This window comes from Protopterus annectens, chromosome 7.part0, assembly GCF_019279795.1.
Source record: "Protopterus annectens isolate FY-2018-M chromosome 7.part0, PAN1.0, whole genome shotgun sequence".
In the NCBI taxonomy this organism is placed as follows: Eukaryota; Metazoa; Chordata; order Ceratodontiformes; family Protopteridae; genus Protopterus; species Protopterus annectens.
In genome coordinates this window covers 445,293,011-445,314,106 of record NC_056739.1, presented here as the reverse complement: position 1 = coordinate 445,314,106, position 21,096 = coordinate 445,293,011, and the positions used below count along the sequence as shown (strand labels likewise).

At 40.7% G+C, this 21,096-nt stretch overlaps 1 protein-coding gene across 2 annotated transcripts in view; it reads right to left on the bottom strand.

Annotated features, from left to right (window-relative positions):
• LOC122806522 (phospholipid scramblase 2-like) overlaps positions 1-21,096 on the bottom strand; it is a 727,109-nt gene that overhangs the window by 216,885 nt on the left and 489,128 nt on the right. For both annotated transcript variants that reach the window (XM_044077022.1, XM_044077023.1), the window contains exon 4: positions 7,028-7,070. In XM_044077022.1, the coding sequence (XP_043932957.1) occupies positions 7,028-7,070 (43 nt within the window). The remainder of the gene's footprint in view (positions 1-7,027; positions 7,071-21,096) is intronic.

Genomic DNA, 21,096 nt, shown 5'->3' with positions numbered 1-21,096 from the left:
GCACTACTCCTCTGGTTGGCAGGCTGCCAATGACGGCCCCTGTAGGCACCCTTTGATTGACCTCTGCCTCTAGGGCGTCTACTCCTGCCCCTCTGTGCTCTGGAGGTGTCGGGAAAGGACCAATTCTTTATAGGCCAGTTCCTGCTGAACCTCGGAGGTTGGACCTGCAGAAATTCCTTTACTGTTTGCACATTTTGCTTTTTCTTCCACTTTCTTTAGAATCTCCTGTGCAGGGGAGCCAAATAAGTTTTGTTTCTCCATTGGAGCATCAAGGAGTTTAGCCTTGACATGGTCTGGCAAGGATTGCTCTTTTATCCAGGCATGCCTACGAATTACTGCCCCAGTCAAAGCTGATCTAAATGAAGCCTCCAGTGCATCATAGCCACATTTTAAGAAATGATTACTGACCTGCTGAGAGTTGTGTACCAAATCCTGAAGGGATTTACGGTCTAAAGGTTCAGGAGAAGAAAGCGTCTTATTCAGCTGATCTAACAAAAATTCTTGGTACTGTATCATATGAAATTGACAGTTTAATGCCCTGGCAGAAAGAGTAGCAGATGTATAAACTTTTTTACCCCATCTCTCTAATGCTCTAGACTCTCTTTCAGAGGGTAGGGGATTTTTGGCAGTAGCAGCTGCAACCCCTTTTGGGCCCTGAGAAATAGTTTCTGGGTCTGCAGCATGGGCTTTATAGAGGTGGAAGTGAGAATCCGAGACCCTGTAATATCTGTCAGGTTTGGCAGGGGCCGGGGGAAGAGAATCAGGGGCAGAACTTGACATCATTATACACATCATCAATTACAGTTAGAACAGGTGGTATGGCTAAGGGCCTATGCTGGGGCAAATGCAGAAAAGTCCTTAATCTTTTTCTAGAATCAGAAAAATCCTGACCCTGCCATTGAAAGTGCTCCCTCATGGAGTGCAAAGTTTCCCCAAAGGAAAATTCTTCAGGTGGGGAGGCCGAAGGAATAGAATCTTCTGCATCTGAATCCTCATAAGGCGAGTAGGCCCCTTCCTGTTGGTCTGACAAATCAGATCCATCCGTGGAGTAATCAGAGGAGAGAGGTTCAGAGGGATCAGTCCTGGGCCTTTTGTCTGGTGGAGGTTGGAAGGCCCTGTCTGGGTGAGGTTGGGAACCCCTAATTAAAGATATAAGGTCCTCAGCAAGACTGAGAATCTGAGAACTAGAGGAAGGCCTCTGAGAAGTAGATTTGGCAGGCAAAGCTTTTGAAAGTTTGGCAGCTTTAGCCCTGGAGAAGGCCTTAATAGACACAGAAGCTGGGGGCCTAGCTGCCCCACGTGCAGGAGTAGAAATGTCCAAAGGAATGGTGTCGGACAATTCTTGAGCACTAGCTTCGGTAGGGATATCTGTAGCCGACTCAGCCGGGGCCTCTCTAGCCTTGGTTGTCGGAGGTATGGTTTCGGTCGTAGGAAGAACTGAGGACTCTGTTTCAGCCGAAACCGAGACACTCGCGGTAGGCCTAGCTGTGGTTTCAGCCGAAACCGCGGGCCGCGAGTGTCGGTCCTTTTCCTTGCGTTTTTTGGCCATATGCGTAGTCGGAGTCTCCAACGGCATTTTATATGCAAAATCAGTTCCAAAAAATTCTTCTGCAAACTCCGACCGACGTCTAAGAGTCCGTCGGTTGAAGGAGGCACAGGCTAAACAAGGTGATACGTCGTGGTCTGGGCCTAAGCAAGGAAGGCAGTAAGAATGGAAATCCTTATGAGGTATTTGTTTCCAACAAGTTAAACAATTATTTACTTTGTCTGACATCGGCTAAGGCAAGAAAGAGTCCCCAACAGGGTACTTAGCTTTTTTTGAAGTCTTTGGTAGCTGAAATCCCTGGATCTGACCGACCGGCACTTGCAAACAGCTTCTGCTTCGGGCACCGCGCGGCAAGAAAGACTGGGGAAAATGGCGTCGGCTGATGCCTTTATACCCCAGAAGCTCTGACGTCGGGGAAAGTGCGACATCAGCCAAGGCCAGACCCAGACTTTGGAATCTGGCCGACCGAAGGGCTGCCTGAAGCAGGACAACCCATATGACTGCAGATGCATCCTTGAAGGACATCACTGCTTCCATGGGACCAGATGGCGTCCCAGGTTGCATCCTACATGAACTCCAAGAGGAACTAATCCCTCAAATAAAACAGCTATACAATCTCAGCCTCACTACAGGATATGTGCCCACAGAATGGCATATAGCAACAGTGGTCCCACTCCACAAAGGTGGAGCCTCTATGGACCCTGGAAACTATTGCCCCATAAGCCTGACTAGCTTAGTCTGCAAGGCTATGGAGAGGATCATCATGGAGCTCATAAACAAAGACACTGGGGACCTACAGACACTAGATCCTACCCAGTTTGGCTTTGTCAAGGGCAGATCCTGCCTTTTGAACCTGGTTGACTTCTTCGAAACAGTCACCAAAGCCATAGATGAAGGGAAGGTAGTCCACACAGCCTATCTGGACCTTGCAAAGGCATTTTACACAATACCCCACTCGGGCATCATAGATAAGCTATCCAGCTTAAATATAAACCCCTATGTCACAAGATGGGTCGCAAACTGGCTCAATGACAGAACCCACAGAGTGAGAGTTGCTGGAGCCATGTCAGACTCGAAACCGGTCACAAGTGGCGTCCCACAGGGTTCTGTCCTGGGACCACTCTTGTTCGGTATATACTTTTCCGAGGTACAGGCAAACGTGGGAGGACTATGGCTCACCAAGTTCGCAGACGACTGCAAACTGGGCGCCATAATCAACTCTCCAGCTGACACAAACATCCTTCAAAAAGGTCTCACAGAGACAGATAACTGGTGCCAGTGCCATGGTTTAAAGCTAAATGCCAAAAAATGTAGTCATACCCTTTGGCAAAAACAATGTGCCCACAAATTACCACATAGGCGGAAACCCATTAAGTACAGAGAAAGCTATTAGGGACCTAGGGACCCAAGTTGATAGCAATCTCTCCTTTGAAAACCACATTGCCAAAGTGGTTAGAAAGACCTTCTACATAGCCCACCTCATCACGAAGGGTTTCACATCTAGATCAAGAGAGGTAATCGTGCCCCTTTATTCATCCCTCATCAGGCCCATCATAGAATACAATGCCCCTTTTGGGATGTACCTTGCCTGACACCTGCAGCAATTAGAAAGACCCCAAAGGTATCTCACCAAGAGGATCAAGGGTCTCAAACAGATGCCATATGCTGCTCGGTTAAAAAAACTCCAGCTCTACTCAGTTGCATACCGCTTACTTTGAGGCGATCTATGCCTGACATATAAAGCTATGTCAAATCCAGACTTAATGGACAACATGCTCCACCTCAGTAAATCTAAATCCCTTAGAGCCACACGCTCGAGGGACTTGAACCTCAGCACAGAAATAAATAGAACTTGCTGGAGGGACAGGTTCATAAACCAGAGGCTCCCTTCACTCTGGAATAGAATTCCAGTTCATGTGAGGCAGAGCACCTCACTGAATCTCTTCAAGAAGAATCTCGATAGGTGGATGGGGGATCGTAGGTTTGTCCCAGGGATTACTCCCGTGTCACTATTAGACAGAGCCACAGTAAACTAAACCTTAAAAAGGGCACAGTATACTCAAATCAAGGGGTGGCGTAAGCCATACAGAATCGGGCTAGGCTTATAATTGCCCCAGGGCAGATAGCCTAGTATGAACCTATGTTCTACAAAACAAATGTTGCAAACTATGTACAATTGCAAAATAAAATGCAGTAAAAGTATATAAGAAAATTCAAAAATCAGTCCATAATGAAGCCAGCTCAGGGTGGTATACAGGAAAAAAGCACTTTCTGGCCCAGGAGATTGAGGTCTAATTTATAGTTCAGGCATCTGACAGAGCTAGTGGGGAGGGAGGGCAGGGCTGATTTGGTTCCATACTGCCATAATCCCCCAGAGAAGTGGCAGTGATGTAGATCAGCAGCAGAAGGATGGCTACTAGCCTCACCAAGCCACCACCTGGTGGTAATTTAAGATTAAAGCATACCCAGTTTTTGTGCATAGCTCGCCGAATATGTTTCTTATTTTGTCAGCTAGTGTCTGATTTTCATTGTTGTTTTCATTGACGAGGGGAAGGTGGTCCACACAGCCTACCTGGACCTCGCAAAAGCCTTCGATACAATACCCCACTCGGGCATTATAGATAAGCTCACCAGCTTAAATATAAACCCCTATGTCACTAGATGGATTACAAACTGGCTCAAGGACAGAACCCACATGGTTAGAATTGCTGGAGCTATGTTAGACTCCAAACCAGTTACAAGTGGTGTCCCACAAGGCTCAGTCCTGGGACCTCTCTTGTTCGGTATATATTTCTCGGAGGTACAGGCCAACATGGAAGGACTGTGGCTGACCAAGTTCGCAGATGACTGCAAACTGGGTGCCATAATCGACTCTCCAGCCGACACAAGCATCCTCCAAAATGGCCTCATAGAAACAGACAACTGGTGCCAGAGCCATGGCCTCAAGATAAATGCCAAAAAGTGTATAGTCATCCCTTTGGCAAAACAAAGTGCCCACAAATTACCACATAGGTGGTAATCCATTAAGTACAGAAGAAGTAATTAGGGACCTGGGGACCCAAGTTGATAGCAATCTCTCATTTGACAACCACGTGGCCAAAGTGGTTAGAAAAACATTTTATATAGCCCACCTAATCATGAAGGGATTCACATCTAGATCAGGGGAGGTCATCATGTCTCTTTACTCATCCCTCATCAGGCCCATAATTGAGTACAATGCCCCTTTTGGGATGTACCTTACCAGACACCTACAGCAACTGGAAAGACCCCAAAAGTACCTCACCAAGAGGATCAAAGGGCTCAAACAGATGCCATATGCTGCCTGGTTAAAGAAACTCCAGCTCTACTCAGTGGCATACCGCCTGTTCAGAGGTGATCTGTGCCTGACGTATAAAGCCATGTCCAACCCGGAATTAATGGACATGCTGCACCTCAGAAAATCCAAATCCCATCGAGCTACGCGCTCGAGAGACTTGAACCTCAGTACTGAAATAAATAGGATATGCTGGAGGGACAGATTCATAACCCAGAGGCTCCCTTCACTCTGGAATAAAATCACAGTCAAGGTTAGGCAGAGCCCCTCATTGACTCTCTTCAAGAGGAATCTTGATGAGTGGATGGGAGATCATAGGTTTACCCTGGGTATCACTTCTGTGTCACTGTTAGACAGAGGCACAGTATACTAATCTCGAAAAAGGGCATAGCAAAATAAATTTAAAATGGGTGGCGAAAGCCAAACACATTCTGGCTAGGCTTATAAATGCCCTAGGGCAGATAGCCTAGTATGAACCTATTGTCCAAGGAAAACCAGATGGTTGTTTCAATTCAGCAAAGCAATAAAAAACAAGGAGTACAGACATAATCCACCCAAAATGTAATTGTCCAGAGGAAAATGCATTATTCAAGTTAAAAGGGCTGCTAAGAATTCTACCATACTTAGTCCCCACTCCTGCCCACTGCACTATTAAAAAGGTATTATCTGTAGACTAGATTCTGCACTCAAGATTACTGTCCATGATCAAGCCTGGGAGAAATGGCAGTCATTGACCAAGGTTTGTATGCCTGGGTAATATCCCAAAGGACCATTTGATTGAAGGCTTCACATTCTACTGTCCAGGGGACTGAGGAGCAACAAGTCTGCAGATGGGTACCTGCAGTCCAAATGGGGATTAAGTGTGGCTTCAGCTCTGAGATATTGCGGGACACTTGCAGTCCAATAGCCAGAGGGATTGTAAAGCATTAAAACATTCACCCATCCCCAACTGGATAACTTTTCTTCTCCATCTTGTCACCTTCCAATGTCAGGAGAGGGAAAGAATACATGGATCAATAGGTGCAAGGCTTGATGGTTTGAGTGAAGACTGAGGACCTTAGAACAGGTGTCTCTATGGGGAGCAGGACTGATTGTGAGCACAACACCCACGGAAGTTAGTGATTTCAACCCACTGCATGCCTTTCTGCAGGTACTTAGCACAGCACGTGCAGGAAAACCCTACACCCGAATGATCAGTACAGTAGTGTTTGAGTGTAGTGCAGGGACTCACTGTCAGCAAGCACAAGGAAGGGGCCCAAATGCAATAAAAATAAAAAAGTAAAGGATGGCAAATACATTTTAATTTATAATTAATCCAGCAGAATCTTTACTAGAAATTATGATATTGTATTAAAAATTTGTATTGGATATCAGATATGCAATAAATGGCACTAAATATTTAAGGGAGGACTCCAATTGAAGCAAAATAGTTATTTCATTGACTTTAAACGAAGACAAAGTCACATAAGGGATGACAGTGCATATCTGGTAGCATTGTTATATCACATCAAGAGGTCCTTCAGTTTGGTTTTCAGTTGGGCTACCTTCAGTATTGAGTCTGCATGTCCTCCTTCTGTGTGGGTTTCCCCTGGGTGCTCAGTTCTCCTCCCACTTTCCAAAGACATGCAGTTAAGGAGGACCAGGGACTTGCCTTTAACTGAGAATACATGCATGACTGACATGAGAGAAACCTGGTAACCTGCTTCCACTTCCACCTTCACTTTGCAAGCTCTCTGGGTGTTGCTGGCTGTCTGCAGGTCACTCTAGGACTCCTATGTGACTTGTAAGAATACATGCATGCCTGGCCAATAACTATCAGATGCTCTTTGCTTCTGACATGACTTCCAGCCTTCTAGAAAATAAATGCATGACAATTTGTCATTACAAGCTTGACTATGTTAATAGGGAGATGTTACAGTTTGGAGATATTTTCATTATACCACAAGATGGCTGCCACCATCCTGGTAATAATGAGAGTTCAAGTCATTATAAATATGCTCTTAAATCACTGTCTGAAATCTGAAAATAACTGTCTGTCTTAATTAATTTTTTTCTCAGTAAATGACATTTCTTAAAAAGCAAATTTTAATTCTTAAGATGTAGATTTTTGGTCACCTGACCAGCAAAGCCAGGTGAGTTCAATATATAATTGTAGTTTCATTACTCACCTTCCACCAATTCAACTTGCTGATGTATTAAAATTTGATCAATCTAGAAAAAAAAGATTAAGAAGAAAGTTAATTTAACATATAAGCCAGAATAATTTTTAACATGCTCAGAACCATTACAGCATCAAAGGTCTTCCAGCTGCTAACTGAATATTAGTAGCACTTTACTGGGCAAATAATTTGCAAACACTTTGTATGAGCCAAGACCCACTCAAGAAGACACTACTACAGCTTAGCAAATAAAGAATACCAGAAACAAGATGTATGTAGAATAGAATATTAGTAGATGCTAACCAGTGCATTTAGCTTAAATATCAAAATATTATCTTTAGTGGGACAAAGCTTGTTACCTATAACTTATAGCAATTAGAAGTGAACATAGAGCATTTTATATCACGTTTGGCGTAGTTCCCCAAAAGAAATGGTTAGCAGTCATTTTCCTGACAATACCAAAGAACCAAAAATGCTATCACTGAAATGCAATGCATCAAGTTCAAGGCATGGAGAAAACTAACTTTCTTCATATAAAATCATTTCAGAAAAAATAGTCAGACAAGGCACAGTGCTTCATAATAAAGGCTGAGAAAGATACCACAGCATTCAGACAGGTTACGTACAGGCCCTTTTTCAGGTGGAAGAGCAGGGTAAGAAACCCACAGAAGGCATCTTTGGGATAGCAAAGAAAGCGGGTACTAATGACAGGAAACCTGGAGACACCATATGTTAACTTGAGCAGCTGTGCAACAGCTTTAAAAATATGATGGAGCTCCCTAGTACTCCTCTATTTCTTAGCAGGGGTTTAAATTAAATAGAGCAGTACACAGATGGGGGTTAGTCTTGGAGACTCTTATTCGAATGTTTGGCTCATAGTTAAACCAGAGAAAGAAGTCATGTTCATTAAAGTTAGCGTTGAAGTTCAGAAGGGTAGACATACAGAATGTGGAAGGTAGCCAAAGCATACTGATGAGAAGACAGCATGATAAGAATGTGGAAGGTACTACAAGAGCCACAGCATACTGATGAGAAGACAGCATGTTATGAATGTGGAAAGGTACTACACAAGAGCCACAGCATACTGATGAGAAGACAGCATGTTACGAATGTGGACAGGTACTACAAGAGCCACAGCCACAGCATACTGATGAGAAGACAGCATGGTACGAATGTGGAAAGGTACTACAAGAGCCACAGCATACTGATGAGAAGACAGCATGTTACGAATGTGGAAAGGTACTACAAGAGCCACAGCATACTGATGAGAAGACAGCATGTTACGAATGTGGAAAGGTACTACAAGAGCCACAGCCACAGCATACTGATGAGAAGACAGCATGGTAAGCATGTGGGAAGGTACTACAAGAGCCACAGCATACTGATGAGAAGACAGCATGTTACGAATGTGGAAAGGTACTACAAGAGCCACAGCATACTGATGAGAAGACAGCATGTTACGAATGTGGAAAGGTACTACAAGAGCCACAGCCACAGCATACTGATGAGAAGACAGCATGGTAAGCATGTGGGAAGGTACTACAAGAGCCACAGCATACTGATGAGAAGACAGCATGGTAAGAATGTGGGAAGGTACCACAAGAGCCACAGTATACTGATGAGAAGACAGCATGGTAAGAATGTGAAGTAAAATCAGTCAAAGTAACAGCAAGTATTTCTGGGAAGTAAATATGCAAGTCAAACAATAGCTCATTAGAGAGGCTGCACTGTAAATCTGAGACTGAGGAAATGCTGTACCAGTAAACATATAGAACATGGTGAAATAATATAGTCATTCTTCAGTATCAACTTTTTCCATTAAGGGTTGAAGAGGAGCTGAATCCTAATCTGTCACTGAATCAGATGCAAGGCAGACAAATAGTCGTAGATGGGACAGCTTGGCTCTGCTGAATACAAGTATAACCAGAACTAAAGTATCTTGTTGGACACTGGAAGGCCAGTGTGGGGGAGAATGGGAATGAGTGGGGTGAGGGAGTAGTGGTCAGCCTGTCACCACCATGCAAGTGAAGACTTGAGTGGTACTGCAATCAACTTCTAGTCAGTGAAAGCAACATTCATTAGCATGCACACAGGGAGGGTGTAAGGCATCATGCAGTGACACTAATGTCAGGAGGTAAAGCCAAATGAAATACTCTACCATTTGCCAGCACAAACCACTTCCACACTTGCCTGAATAGCAGCCTGCTAGACATCTCTTCCCTGCATGCCGAGGATACCCAGTAAATGAGAAAAATAGGTAAAAGACTGATAAGGGGAGGTTTGATAGTTCCAAATACAGATGTAAATGTTATGCAAAAGATATAGGAAAAAAAATCATGGATGACATGCCAGTCTGGTAAACACACACCTCACAGTGTACATGCATGTAATTCGGAGGTTAATTTGTTTGCTTATGACATCACTAGGATATAGAAGAAAATTAGAACACCACGCAAAAACGGAAGAACCAAAAAGGAAAACTAACTTCTGTGGAACAGAAATGTTTATCTCAATGGTAAATGCCAAGTCAAAGAACCCATCACCAAACTTATTCATCTGTGCTTCAGTAAGGTTCTTAACTCTTTCACAAATAGGTAAAGCACCCTATACTATATGTGGGGGTGCTTTGCCATACCAAAACCCTTATTCCGAGGCTGCCATACCCCAAGATTTTGCAAGTATGACTATGAAAAACTTCAACAAAGCAACATGAAACACTTGTTGGTCAGTCAGTGGAGGCGATGTTTGAAATCTACAAGTCTCTGCTTACTTTTCTGACTTTAAAAAAAATAGCAGCAGTTCTTTCATTTCTAGACTGAGAAACTTTATGCTAAAATGCAGATTCTGTGTACTTTCTGCTCAGCATTTCTAGTTTTACTACTGAAATGACATTTTGAGGAAGCATGTCTACTGTAACTGGTTTAAAGCTGCCCCGAGTGTACACAATGTGGGGTATTCGCAAGTCTGATCTTTTATGACCTATGTTTTCCTGCCTCTGTTTTTATTTTACACCATTATTTTGCCCGTACTGCAGATTCTCTTACTAAATTTGTAAATCATGTCCCCAAAAGAGGGCAGTTGTGTTAGGTCACTTTCTAGATATTAAAAAAAAAAAAAATACATAAAATATGGTGTCAAATGTATAAATCCCTTACTGAGTAAATATGACACTACTCCAGGTAAGACCAGATTGGAGAATTGCCTGGGGAAACATTTGATCTAGGTACAGTTCTAGGTAAAGGCACAGTACTCTCCCACATCTTCAGTAATCCACTTCATGACAGATCAGTAAAGTTCATTAAACAGAGCTTCAGAAAAACGTTCTCCTTTTTAGCTCATTCAGGAAGTACATTTAGTACTTTTTGAGCTGAAATTTTTAGGGGCCAGTCTTAGGTTGATTGGATGCAACAGGGGGCACCTCACTTGACAAAATCTTAGCTAAGAAAAAGTCTTCACTACGAAGACAAAAAAAGGAGGGGGTGTTACTCTTCTAACTAAAACTTTAAGCAAGATGATCAACTTATCACACACTGTATGACTCAGCACATCATCTATGGCATGTTACTACCAAATGCATGTTAATGCAGAACAAGTTATTCCATTAACTTTAAGTGAATTAGAGTACGCCTTCGATTCTAGACATTATTTCACCATTATATCTGTCTGTCAAATTCTTGAAAAAAGATTATTGGTGAGGCTTGCTGGAATAAGGCACGTGAAAAGACTTACCTAGCTTTTTTATGGTGTGCTCTTAGTTTATGTATTCTTAGAAATGAATACCCAGTAAGGTCACAGCTGCAATTTAGTGTTTTGCTTATGCAGTTACTGTGGCTGGGACAAAGAGGATGAGTTAATTACTTCTAACTGTGGTCAAAACCCCTGCTTCCCCAAGGTTCTAAAGCTTTTGTTTTCATCTGCAGTAGAGTCAGTCTCCTCTTGGATTACTTAGTGTCCTAACAGATTTATTTTTTAATTGAACATACTAGGGTATTTTTTCCCCTCTTACCTTATCCCCTATTACTTAGTTTACTGAGTCCTGGAGATTGAAACTGATATACAAACTGTCTCACACAGAGATTGTTTATACAACCTAGTGAAATTAGTTTCACTCTTTACATGACGTTATATCACCGGTCCCCTCTCCAGTAGCTGTAATCCAGGTTTTCAGCAAGCGAATTGTACTTTTATGACTGCAAGAGAAGTCAACTCCTATATCCCTTGCAATTTCTCCACTGTCTCTTATTTTCAGCAGGCACATACATTTTCTGCATTCAGGTATGTTTTATTAGTACATTTCTTAATACTTTACATGTAGTTCCCTTTAAAGAACAACAGTTTTTTGTGTGTGTTGATTAGGTAGCCCCATTTTTTTCAGTTGATGTGTGTTACTAGTATTTCCTGATCTATACTAAACCAGTTTTATAGCCAGCTATTACTGTACATTGTAATAAATAACTGATCAATATTCAAGCACAGAAGTCAGTTACTTCCAAAGTAAGTTAGCAGATTACTTTGCTATACTGTAGTATTGCTTAACTGAAAGTTGCTGTATTATGTTTGGACTTGTATTTTTTTGTCATTGTGCTAATTCCACTAGTTACATTAGTTTTTTTTTTATTTCACACAAATCCTCATTATCGCAACACTTTGTCCCCAACTTGTCTAAGAAGGTCTCTCCTTCAGTTTAATTTTTAGGTACTGTAAGACTGTACTAAACGTGCTACAGCTGTACAACTCTGTTACCATTTTCCCTTACAGCCAAGTGAAGTTAGAAGTTCTGCAAGGCCCTGTATCAGCTCAGCTGAAATAGGGCATGCAACGTGGAAAGATTTACTTGCTTTTTATTCTGTGTTTTTAGCTTATGTATCCTTAAAAAGAACTGCTGAACAAGGCCACAACTGCAGTTTTGGGTTCTGACTGAGTAACTATCATGCCTTCTGCTAACAGGGAGAAGAAGCTAATAACTTCCTACTGTGTACTCATACTTTGGTATTATTATTATTAATTGCCCTGGGATAAGCTGGCCTGGTTTATTAGCTGAAACATTTACTCTTACCTACTAAATCTTTTCAGACAGTGGGAAAGTTCACAAGCCTACTAAGAATCTACTGCCTGACACACACAAGCATAGAGGGTGTGGCCATCTCATCCCCAACTATCCCATCATATAGTCAGTTTTAACCTTTCTGTACCACACCCACCAATCTTATTATCCAATCAATCTCTTAAAGCCAAACAGCACATTCAAGTACCTACCCTTAGCTCAGATAGTCCAGAAACTATTGCACTACACTCAGGGCAAACAAACTCGAGTCAAAAGTCATCTTCAGACCTCTGAACATCACCTGCTAACTCACTACTATACTATTTCCCAACTTGGCCTTACTCTAATATTCATTGCTACATATTACATTCAAAAACATTTACTCTTCCCACCTGACATACTGCTAGTCTGACAACATCAAAACGTATGGCTCTGCCAAGACTACATATTTTCAATTGTTTTCCTCACCTACTTCTCGTATTCCCATTCTCACATCTATATCTTTCTCACCCACATAAATGGCATCAGTTCTAAACACCTGTCAGGTTCACAAACCCACACACGCACCAAAGTCAGAGTCTCTGTCATGTTCATTTCTTAATACTAAACAGCAACAGAAACAAGATTGACAGGATAAACTCTTTTCTGACTTTCTATTTCCCTGATCTTGCAATAACCAAGTCTTGGCTAAAGAACAGCTATCATCATATACATCACTTCTTCCCTGGGTATGCTTATCCATTTGATGCCTGGCCAGGCACTATACCTGTTAGTGGTGTTATGCTACTGCATAAATCCTCTAGTAACATCTCCTCAGGTATTCCCTAAGCCAATGCATCCATTGACTTAAACCCCAACTGGTTACTGACTAGACTTCCATTCAAGTCGTCACAGCACCTATACCTGGCTATTACCTATCTTGCCACCTCCTGTTTTAATCCACAAATTAAAAAAATTATTCCTGCCTATACTTTCTCACATCAGACCAAATAAATGCATCATCATACTGGGTGACTTTTAACCAAAACCTTCTGGACTCAATGAAGCATGATCAGACAATGTCTTACAGATATACGTTTAGTCCAACTAGTAGAAATCCCAACTTGACCCAACCCCAGATGTAATCAAAATTCACTTCTCCAGCCAAATACATACAAGATATATATATATATATATATATGGGTTACCTTTGAAAGATCAACAGCGCAGAAGATTGACATGCAAAACAGCAACCCCAGAAGAACGACAACGCAGATGATCGGCAAGCCGTAATCTTGACAGCGAAATCACTGACAGTGGTAACTTGCGAGCGCGACCCAGTAAGTGTACGACAGTGCGGGACTTAGGGTTAGGGTGTGGGTAAGGTTAGTCTGCAATGGTGAGGGACTTGAGGGTTAGGATGTGGGTAAGGTAAGTGTGCAATAGTGAGGGACTTGAGGGTTAGGGGCGGATTAAGTGAGTTAGGGTTAGGGTGCGGGTAAGGTAAGTGTGCGATAGTGACGGACCTTAGGGTTAGGGTTTGGGTTAAGTTTAGTGCATAGATAGTTGTGTGTAAGGTGTAGTGTAGGTAGGTTTTTAGGTTGTTGGTGTGCCTGTGTTGTGGGTATGTTGTGTGTAACACTGAACTGTTTGTTTTGTTAAGTGTAGGGATTGTGGTGTGTCAGACATGTGGACTGTCGTGTTTGTGAGGTTTCGTTTTTCTGGGGTCAGTGTTTTGAGTGTTGATCTTCTGCGCTGTTGATCTTTCAAAGGTAATCCATTTATGTGTCTGTATATGATAACAAATCATCCAATTCTACTTCTCTTTTAGATTGGATTGGATTCTAGTCTCCCATCCCTATGAATATCACTTTCCAGAGACGCTGCCAGATGTTCGCAGAAACCACTGCCCTATTAGGGTACTTAAGATTCTTTCCACACCATAATAGACCACATAAGTTCATAGCTTGTCGAATACTAACCAACCTTGAATCTAATACACTTAACAGCCATCTCTCAGCATTAACCGGTCCTTCCTTAATTGCCTACCACAGGATTATGCTGTTCAAAAATTCATTTCCATATTCCTCAACATTCTCAACTCCATTGCTCCCTTACGAACTGTGAGAGTGAAATCTATCACACTCTCCACCCACTCCTTAATGCAAAAAAGAGATAAAGCTTGGAGAATCTGGTCCAAAACTAAACTCTCTTCCCACCTCCAACACTATAAAGAACTTTGCAACTTTACTAAGAAATCCATCTATAATGACAAGACAAACTTCTATAATAATCCTCAAAACTCTAACCTTACTAACCCAAAGAAATCTTGGCATACCATCAACCAAATTCTTCATCCTGGTAACCCCTCAACTCCCCAACCATGCCCTAATAACTCACCATTAAAAATGGCCACTAATTTCAACTCTTACTTCATTGACACCATCAGCAAACTGACTCCAACACAAACTCTAATTCCCCCCTCCACCCCTCCCACTTCCTTCTGTTCCTCTCCTGCCTTCTCCCTTAAAACAGTGTCCACCAATTACATTAAATAATTACTCCTAAAACTTAAACCCTGCTCCCCCTCCACTGATAATCTACCACCACTCTTTCTCCAAAAAGCAGCTAACTCTCTTGGACTCGCCATCTCCATCCTCATTAACTGATCACTTATTGAATTTAGAGTACCTATTATCTGGAAACATTTCTTTACCTTACTTATCCACAAAGGAGGTAACTCCTCAGAACTTTCTAACTTCAGGCCCATTGTAATTCTATCCCCATGTCTACAATTCTTGAGAAATGTGTACAAAAACAAATCCTTCACTTCCTCTTACAAGAGAATCTACTCACCCACACTCAACATGGCTTTTGGCCTAGACACAGCACCTGCACCACTCTCATTTCCTTCATTAACACCATTTTCCATGCCAAAGACCATAACAAACTTGTTTTGTGCCTATTTTTTGATCTGTCAAAGGCATTCACCACCACCTCCCACCCCCTCCTCCTGCACAAACTCTCAGAACTGAACCTCTCCACTTCTACTATTTCCCGGTTTGCTAGTTACCTTAATGATCGACTTCAGTCAGTTAAGTGACTCTCCGCAACTTCTCTTGCTCTACCAGTCAAGACAGGTGTATCCCAAGGATCAGTCCTTGGCCTCTTACTGTTTATCATCTTTACCAATCTACTGCATACATCTTCCCCACAGTCAACACTGGTGCAATAGGCTGATGACTCCACAGTTATCACCAAAGCCGATTCCCTCACTGACTTTAATACAATGACACAAAAATATTTATTATCCATTGAAAAATGTCTCACTCAGAGCCAGGTAATTCTAAATCCTAAAAAGACTAAGCTCCTACTTTTTATCCCTAAAAGAATGAACCATCTTAAATCCTCCTTCACTATCTCCTCCCTCAATAACACCTCCATCTCCGTCGAATCACACACCAAACGTCTAGGGTCATCACTGACAACTACCTCAAATTTGATCTGCATGTCCTAAACAACATTTAAAAACCACCAAAACCTTGGACTACTTTACAGGAAGAAAAAAATTTTTAACCAGTAAAGCAAAAATCTCCCTATCCTCCCCACCCTATTCTATGGCTCACAAATCTTTACTAATCATCAAACCACACTCCTAACAAAGTTTGAATCCACATACAATAAAGTTGCTAGATTCGCAGCAGATCATTCCTACCACTTACACCACTCTTAGAAGGTTAAACTGGCTAAAACTTCCTTCATCATCTGCTTCTTTCTCAACTTCAAATGATACACTCTATTTTGTATGTGCCCTCCTTCTGTCCTAATATTACTTCTGTTATCTCCCATTACACCCCTCCTATGTCTGTAAGAAGCTCTAGCTCTGAACAAAACCTTCTCCAAATCTACAAGCCAAAAACAAAAATAGGGCAAAATCTATACAGCTACTCCCCAGCCCAAATCTGGAATAAACTTCCTCTAGATATCAGAAATATCAATCATCCATAAAAATTCAAAACTGCAAACAAGTCATGGATCTGTCACTGTAACTATCTCCCCTGAATGATTGTCCCCATACTAATCACCTCCCTCCCACCAAACTTCCTACCCTTCTTCTACTTCACTAATATCCTACAATTAAATGTTATCCCTTTTGAAAAGCGGCTGCTCTGCACATCTTACTTTTTAACTCAAGTCAAATGTGCTGATAAGATTTTGCAGCTTGTTTTGAATGATGTTTGACATGTATATACTCTCTGGGGTTGGTAATTAGTTACTACATATTATGTTACCTCACTTTTAATTTTTGATGCAAGTGTGCTTGTTTTTATACTCGTTTTAATACATGTCTTTGTACTTATCTTTGTAATTGTGGAGCTTTTCTCCCCGGGCCTCTGCTATAAAAGGCCTTTGGCTCAGTCGGACTAAACTGGTCAACAAATGTCACATAAATAAATCCATAAAGTATCTCCTCTTTGATCACTGCCATATCGTATTCTCCATACAAAATACGCAAGTCAAATACCCACCCCCCAAGCTAATATCTTTCAGACCTAAGCCCCTGTAAAATTTCCTAATTTTATACACTTGCTCCTACTGACCGGTCTCCTATACTCTCCTTTTCTGATGCAACCACTGCCACCAGTAAACTAAAGACTTACTGCTCTTCTGCAGAACAACCACTTTTTAATGCTTACAATTGTCACTGTGAAAATAAAGTCTATTTTTATGACATTTTATTTTATTTTGACATTTGTTTACTGGGAAAGACCAAATGGGCATGGATTCTTTTTTCAGCAGAGGCCTGGGGAGAAAAGTTCCACAAACATAATTCATTTAATAAACAAGATAATATTAACATACCAAGAACAGTGGACTTGTACAATAAGGAAAACAAAGGCCAAAAACTTAAAGTAAACAGGAGAATCAACATACAAGATAAATATAATGAAATCAGTATACTCATGTGGTACTCTCATGTGCCCTAGATTGCTCCTCTGCATCTGTCTATTCCTTTTAATTTCTACAGGAACTACAGCTATGGAAAAGGCATAATGAAAAAGTGGACTTTGGCATGCAGTGGCAGGTTATTTGTTTAGCTAAAAGATGCAGATGCTATATATACAGTACTGAGGTAATGATAACATCTTAACTTCATCTTCCTATCAGAGTAGGTCAGGCATGAGACAACTCGTGTCACTACAGTGGTGACGACACTCTTACCCCATTTGTGGGATGCCAGTCGAATGGTCAAACTATTCCAGGCATCACCCTTATATTTTGACCAGTTATAGACTTCTGCAGGATCCTAAAGTTGTAATACTTATGGAGGATGCCAAAAAAAAAAAAAAAAAACATCTTGGACTTCTCCTCACACCACCTCTCGGTTCTAAAAGAAGCATTATTTTCTCTTTCTCCTGCCATAATGTCTCACCTTGAAAAATCTCATGACAAATGGCAAAGAATTGACACCCAAAACAGTTGTAATTTTTCCCATCCTTCTTGCAACAACTGGCATCAATAGGCACCTATTTTGTGCAATGGATGAAAAGCTAATAAAATATTGGTACTTTGTTTTTATTACGGTTCCAATGGCATTTTAAGGTGTGAAACATGGTAGTACTCCATCCCAATGTATGCTGCAGACAGAACCTGCTTTACAGTGACTCACTCTTTGGATGGTTAAATATGGGATTACAGTTCTTTCCACCATAACATACCTGGCTTCCCAGGTGTACATGGAGCTGCCTGCAGGTGCTCAGGCATGTGTATGGCATCATGTAGTAATCTGCACAATGTTCACCACATTTGTTGTTTGTGAACACTGCAAGATTCAGAAACATTAATAAGATGATCCCTAATTAGCAAAATCATCACACCCAATGGACAGTTTTTACACAATTAAGTGTGACAAGAAGCTTTGTTTATCATCGCTCTATGGAAACATTTATCTATGCTGAGTTTGAATCCTGTAATGTGCTACAGCTGAAACTTTTGTTTCTGAGTGAGATATCTGTTTACAAAAAGGAAGTACTACTTTCTACACCTCCACTCAGTTGTCCAAAGGTAGCTTTTTGTCTGTTCTTTAATGTAAGGCCTAGAAGGTATATCAATTTGTCAGTGCTAGTAAATGTATTTCTTCAAAATTTCTCTTATGGGATACACTGCAACTGTACTGGATGTAGTAGCCTGCAGGACTATTAAAGTATGTGGGAGATACACAGTGGCGGCTGGTGACTTCAAATCAAAGGAGGACTGCTGCAGGAGACAGCTGAATGGGTGGGGTCAATGGGGAGGGGTGTGGCCAATTAGAAAGGGGAGGAGCTATGCTCAAAACCACAAAAACTAACTACATACACTGCCCTGGGTGCCAAACCGTCATTATGAGAGTCCAATCAAGACAAAATGAAGTGTAGAAGAATAAAAATATTTCAATGCATTGGCTGCATGACAGCTTACTTAATATCTAGATGGAAACAAAAAGGTTGTGAGGCATGAAAAAATAAATTACTTTTAAAATATATTAATGGAATGCCAGTCAAAATCAAGTAGCACTCAACTCAAACCACTTCTTGCACTGCAGTTCTAATTATAATTTATATTCAGCTTTAAAGTACCAAGTAACATGCTGAAAGTAGAAATGTCTGATGCCCCCACTTGTAAAAATGTTTCTTATCCAAAAAAAGACCTGCTGCCTGACAACTATCTACTTGTTTCATGGGGAAAACATGATCAAAGTAAAAAAATGAAAAGCAAATAAGAAATAAGCTCAAGATACATTGCTTAAAAGGATTACTGTACAGGTTATGGACCACACGATTGGCATTCTGTTTAGTTTACAGGTAAAGCCTGTAGAGATGACTGGAAGTCTCCAAGTGTAATGAGCTTCTTAAAATAATGTAATCTGTCCTTTATTACAAATACTGTCATATGTATTTCAATACCCAAGGCTTATACATTATCTAGTTAAGTATTCTCTACATGGCAACAACAGAAAGGCTTTCAATGTTGGCAATTCTTTAACAGTATGCTTATTAAAGCTTACTTGCATCTTAAGATCTCAGCCAAGCTTACCTGATGGTCATTAAAGTATAGCTACTTAAACACAGAGGAACAGGCACTTTGAGTAATAAGCATAAATCAGCAGTACAAAAAATATGACAGAAACCAGACCATTCTGCAAAAATCAAGGACAGATGAAAAGCCACTCTAGTACTTGTGTCTACCTTGGATGGGGGGGGGGGGGGATACTCTGCACATTTACACTGCATAACTACTCCTTGCCTTGCTTCGACACATCCAGAGTCACTACATGGGGGAGTGGGGTGCAAGAAGTATGTCACAATTTGAAATGTCTTTGGCTGACTGTGATGGCCCTGACACATTTGTCATACCTCTCAAACTCAGAGCAAGAAATCTGCACAAAGCCATACAAAGAAGTGGGACAAAGGCCCAAAAATAAGGACAATTTTTAAATATTGCTCTTATAAACTTAGAAAGATAATAGAATAGGTCTTGCATTAGTATGAATTTTCTGAATGGTATGAAATCTGAAACTCAAATGTCTGTCATTATTTTCTAACTTCAGTCTTTAATGATTTGTCACTAATTTGCCAAAAAAAAAACACAATTTTGCCAAAAAAAAAAAACACACTTTTATGTAAAATGGACCAAAAATGTGATGTAAAAATATAAAATAGGCACACAATACAGCTGGGAACCTGTCAAAGAAGGGACACTTTAATATTAGTACTGCTAACTTGAGCAGCTGACAAAATAAAAGAATCTACATGCATTTCTGAAATACAAGTGATCTATAACTCTGATTATTACAGTTATTTTTTAATTGTAAACCCTCCATGTTTTCTTCCAAAATTACTATTTTGCGGAGGGATTATTAGGGGGAAGAGCAACATTTTGAGCCAAAATCAGGGACAGTTGAAAGGTTTAGCTATGCCTAATTCTATAAAGCAATTTATTTGCATGTACCTCTCAACCTGTTAATGCAATAAATCTGGACAAGGTCAAATATATTGGGGGAACATATAAACAGTACTAAAAATTGCTCTTGTATAAACTGAGACAGTTGATAGAACAACAGGTCTTACTTTAGAATGCATTTTTATGAAGGTTATGAAGTGTGAAACTCAGTGTGTCTTTATTTAGTGACTTAATTCCTAAATGATTTGCCAGAAAACCACCAATTTTATGAGGAACAACCAAAAATAAGAAGCAAAAATCTATTAATTCTTTGAAAATCTGGACAGTTGGGAGGTATGGTTCAGCTGGGGCTGTCTTTAAGTTTGCCGCCCTTCCCCCTCACAAAATCATGGTCGAATGGAGCCTCCCCCTGCAGCCATTCCAATGATCCATTACTTGGCTATTTCACTCCATTTACCATAAACACTAATGTGCATACTGATTTACTTCTATGATGATTTGGACTTCATTTGAAAGTTTTATTTTGCATTTTACAGCACAAACACTAAGACATCTGCTAAACAAACTTAGCATTAAAACTTCTCTGCCCTTGAAACTCACATTCACTGAAACAGCATTGAAACCCACATTCAAAGAAAATTCATTTTACCAGTGGCAGAACTGCCCAATTAAGAACATCTTTCCAGTAAACAATGAAACAAAATGCATGCACCCATAATGACAAAACTGCCCATTTCAGAACATTTCCATCATAAAAGTCTACTCAAACTTCTACAATCCACCATTATCAGTAAATATGCACAATTCTACAGTCCACAATTATCAGTAAATATGCACAATTCTACAGTCCACCATTATCAGTAAATATGCACAATCTCTGAAGTAAAAAAAAGTCATCTAAATAATTCCACATTAAATAAATCTGTAACTAATGAAGAGGTTGCTGCTAGCAAACACCTTTATATTTCATGGTTTTATCGAAAAATAAAGTGTCTGATGCCCCTGAGGAATAAATTGCCTATATTACATTAAAAATTATAAGCTAGTAATACTGCAATAGGAAATGGATAGCAAACCGATAACAGGCTCATAGTTAGTATCTTAACTTTTTCAA